Source organism: Zingiber officinale, chromosome 2B (genome assembly GCF_018446385.1).
Source record: "Zingiber officinale cultivar Zhangliang chromosome 2B, Zo_v1.1, whole genome shotgun sequence".
NCBI lineage: Eukaryota > Viridiplantae > Streptophyta > Magnoliopsida > Zingiberales > Zingiberaceae > Zingiber > Zingiber officinale.
The window spans coordinates 84,402,243-84,406,029 of record NC_055989.1 but is presented as its reverse complement, the minus strand read 5'-3'; the positions used below and the strand labels follow the sequence as shown (position 1 = coordinate 84,406,029).

Below are 3,787 nucleotides of genomic sequence, written 5' to 3'. Positions count from 1 at the left end.
TTCAATTGATTCGAGTTTGGTGTTCAAATTATATGGAATAGATTACTTTTAACAAATAATTTGATACTGAGCTTAACGATCATTGACACACTTAAAAATGAGTGCATTTCTTTTCATCGAGTTGTTTCGTTAAATAATTTAATGAATAATATTCCACATTAAAAATTATAAAAAAATAATACCGTATTTGAATTTTTACATAATTTAAATATAAATGTTTTTTTAATCAATTTTTTAATAAAAATAACATAAAAGATAGAGCCTATTTGAGAATTTTTGTCTTTTAAAATTAATCATCTTTTTTTCCCCTTCAAATTGTCCTTTAAAATTCTTATATTTTAAACCTTGATTATTAACATTTTTAATTCAAACTCTAAAATGGGAATTTCGCTGATCTACATCTTTAATTACGATTTAGTCCAAGCTTAGATAACGAGACGACGTGTTCGACACAATGCCTCAATGAACCCACCATGGCTTTAAACATTAATGGGAGAAAAACAGAGTTTTTATGAGATTTTATATATTAAAATACAACAAAGACAACAGCGGGGATAGCTCAGTTGGGAGAGCGTCAGACTGAAGATCTGAAGGTCGCGTGTTCGATCCACGCTCACCGCATTATTTTTGGTGATCATTTTTTTTCTACACAGAAACAACAAAATACAATATGAATAAAATTATAATTGGTTCTTCCTTAGGGACGAAGTCTATGACGCACGCCATGGGACCATAGCAACGACCCGCGGCGCGCTCGCTGACGTGGGCCTTCTTCGTCCAGGAAAATTCCCAAACCACGCTCTTTATATTCCACCGCATCTTCTTCTTCCTCTTCACTGATCACCAGTTAGCTTCATCGTCTTCGCACAAAACTTTGCAGTCGGATCATGGGAGGTGGACCGAATACCACTAACAAAGGTTTCTCCTCCAACGTCAATCGTTACGGTAGTTATCCGCCTCCTCCACCGACGCCAACGCCAGGATATTACTCCTCTGCTGGGCGAGCGGTGGCAGCTGCTGCCGCTGCTATTGCTGCTTCTATTGCCGCTGTTTTTGCTGGTGCTGCTGCTGCTTATGCTGCTGCTGCTTCTTCCGAAGCTCATCGCCTTCTCTCTCACGGCCACCACCATCACGGTAGTCACCACCACCACCACCACCATAGACGACACCACCGCCACGGCCATGTAAAGATCAAACAAGGAAAGCGTGGTTAGGCAGTACTACTGTACTAGTTGTCCAGCTTTGTCCACAAGCATATGCAAGTCAATTTGAATAAGTGAATAGAAATTGAACATGTTTCTGCAGAGAAGATTATTAATTAGGCACAATGAAGTATGTAAAATTATACATCGTCCAATCTTCTAAAAGAAAAAGTTCTTTACTATGCCCTGAGAGAGAAGGTGATGAGCTCCGTAAGCAGCAGCAACTGCTGCCGCTCCCCCGGCAGCCATCGATCCGATGGAAGAGGAACCACCGTGTCCTTCAGTTAAATTAATTACTTGGCATCACATGTGGATTCTCCAAGATTAATTAAATTTTTACATGATTAAGAAAGCTAATATCGTAAGACGGCGCAGGGTTAGGAGGGTAGTTGCCATGAGGCGGATAAACGCCGGAAGCAGAGGAGTAGTACGCTGGCGGCGGCCGCGGTGGCGGTGGCGGATACCTACCGTAATGCATCATGTTGGAAAACAAAACGAGGAATATTTCCATAATATTTCAATAATTTTTTATTTATTTATTGTATAGGCAAAACGAGGTATATTCAAATGCCAATAATATTGGTATCTTATTAAATATTTAAACAATAAATAACTTAATTATCCATTCTTGGAGCTCAACGATAGAGGTTTGGGGCCTTGAGGTTCAAAAACTTTCAAATTTGTATTTTAAAATTCATTAATTATTTTTTGTTTCAAATTGTCCTTTAAATCCTGATTATTATCATTGTTAAGTCAAACTCTAAAATGGAAATTTCCCTAATCTACTTCTTAGTTATGATTTAGTCCAAGCTTAAAGAGTGAGACAATGTGTCCACTATGCCTTTAAAGGCATGATATTAATGGGAGAACAACAAACAGAGTTCGACATCCATGGAGATGGAGGAGGAAGACTTCATCGACATCGACATCGACATCGTTTCCTCTTCGCCGGAGTTCGAGTTCCACATGACCGCCGATGATCCACCCCTGCCCTCCCCCGCAGACGAGCTCTTCTACATGGGTAAGCTCCTCCCCCTCCACCTCCCCCCTCGCCTCCAAATGCTCGAACAGCTCCTCCGCGACACCTCCGCCGCCGTCGCAACGGCCTACCATTCCTGCAACGCCAACGGCGAGCTCAACCCCAAGAAGTCCTGGACCAAGAAGATCAAGGAGGCCACTCTCGGCCTCAAAGTCGATGCCTCAAGATCTTACTTCAGATCCCTGTTCCACAGATCTCGGCCCTCCAATGAGAAATTGGAAGCCTCCAAAGCCCTGAGGCGCCATCAAAATCCGACCTTGTCGGAAGACGAGAGCAGGAGCAAGCCGTCGTCCTTCTCGAGCGAGTTCAGCGGTGGGAAGTCAACGCCGAGACGGAGCAGCAGCGCGAGCTCCGACGCCGAGAGCTTGATCCAGGGAGCGATTGCCTACTGCAAGAAGAGTAGCCAATGGGCGGTTGACTCCGAGGCCTGGAAGACCACGAGCAACGACGGCTTCTACTTGCTTTCCGCTTCCAGAATTGCACCGGAGTGTAAGCAAGCGGAGCTTCCGCACCAGATTCGGTCGCCGCCGTCTTGCTGTTGTTCCCGTGGAAAAAAGAACAACTTTTGTGATGCGTATTTACTTCTCAAACACGAATCCAATGCGATCAAAAATTTCATTTTGGCTGTTTCTGTTAACAAGTGAAAGAAGTAGGATTGTAAATAAAACCGAGCCATATTTATTTAATAAGATAACTAAGTTAAGTGAAGCTTAAAATTAATCAAAATAGTTTAAATTTAATTTGATTTATTTATTATGAGTTTGAGTTTGTTTGAATTTTAATTTAAGTTTTGTTTGTTTATATTTATCAAACTCTCAATTTAAGTTTGACTTGAACTTGAAACGTGTAAATGTTATCAAACTCTTAATTCGAGTTTGTTGATTGTTTTGTTTAATTGATTATTGAATTTGATAATTTTAAGTTATTTGTTTATTTTATTCTACTTATTTAACATATTAATAAGAGTTTTATTAATAAGCATGTTTCATGAACATTATTTACGAACGTTATTTTTGAACATTATCCATGAATGTTGTTCACGAATATTCACGAACTGAACACATATGTGTTCAAACTTATTTATTTAAATTTATTTATTTAATTGATCTTATTTAATAATGTATTTTAAATGAACATAAAAAAAACTCCTACTAAATTAATCATAATATAGAAATTAAGATTAAGAAAAAGAAAAATTAGTCATATTATTGAATCCAAAATTGATGATTGAAAATACAGAGTATAAGGCCTTTATATAATTTAGTTAAGAAATCCTAAACTCTAAATATAAAAGGAAAAAAGGATCAAATTGTCCTAAAAGTTATAAACAAATAAATATATATAATCAAAAATCCCTCCTTAAACTCACAATGCTACAACTAGAAGCAGTGACAGTTTGTCAGATAAGAAATGAAAGAGTAAAGCAGAATGTAACTTAGTAAACATATCAACAATCTATAGTTTTGAAGGAACAAAAGACAATGTGATTGTGCCAATCTGAAGATGGTGACGAATAGCGTTACAATCAATTTCAATATGTTTCATC

At 38.3% G+C, this 3,787-nt stretch overlaps 1 protein-coding gene and 1 non-coding gene across 2 annotated transcripts; both read left to right on the top strand.

The window, feature by feature from the left end:
- Positions 1-548: 548 nt before the first annotated feature.
- TRNAF-GAA lies at positions 549-621 on the top strand. The gene has a single exon. It is a non-coding gene; the product is annotated as a tRNA-Phe (tRNA).
- A 191-nt stretch (positions 622-812) lies between these two features.
- On the top strand, positions 813-2,973 carry LOC122046129 (probable membrane-associated kinase regulator 4). The gene has a single exon (XM_042606672.1). It carries the CDS (start codon positions 2,094-2,096, stop codon positions 2,883-2,885), a length of 792 nt encoding a protein of 263 aa, XP_042462606.1. The 5' UTR covers positions 813-2,093; the 3' UTR covers positions 2,886-2,973.
- Positions 2,974-3,787: the final 814 nt, after the last annotated feature.

What these genes read in the sequence shown, in the direction of transcription:
- LOC122046129 (XM_042606672.1), top strand. Translation starts at nt 2,094, where the DNA reads ATGGAGATGGAGGAGGAAGACTTCATCGACATCGACATCGACATCGTT.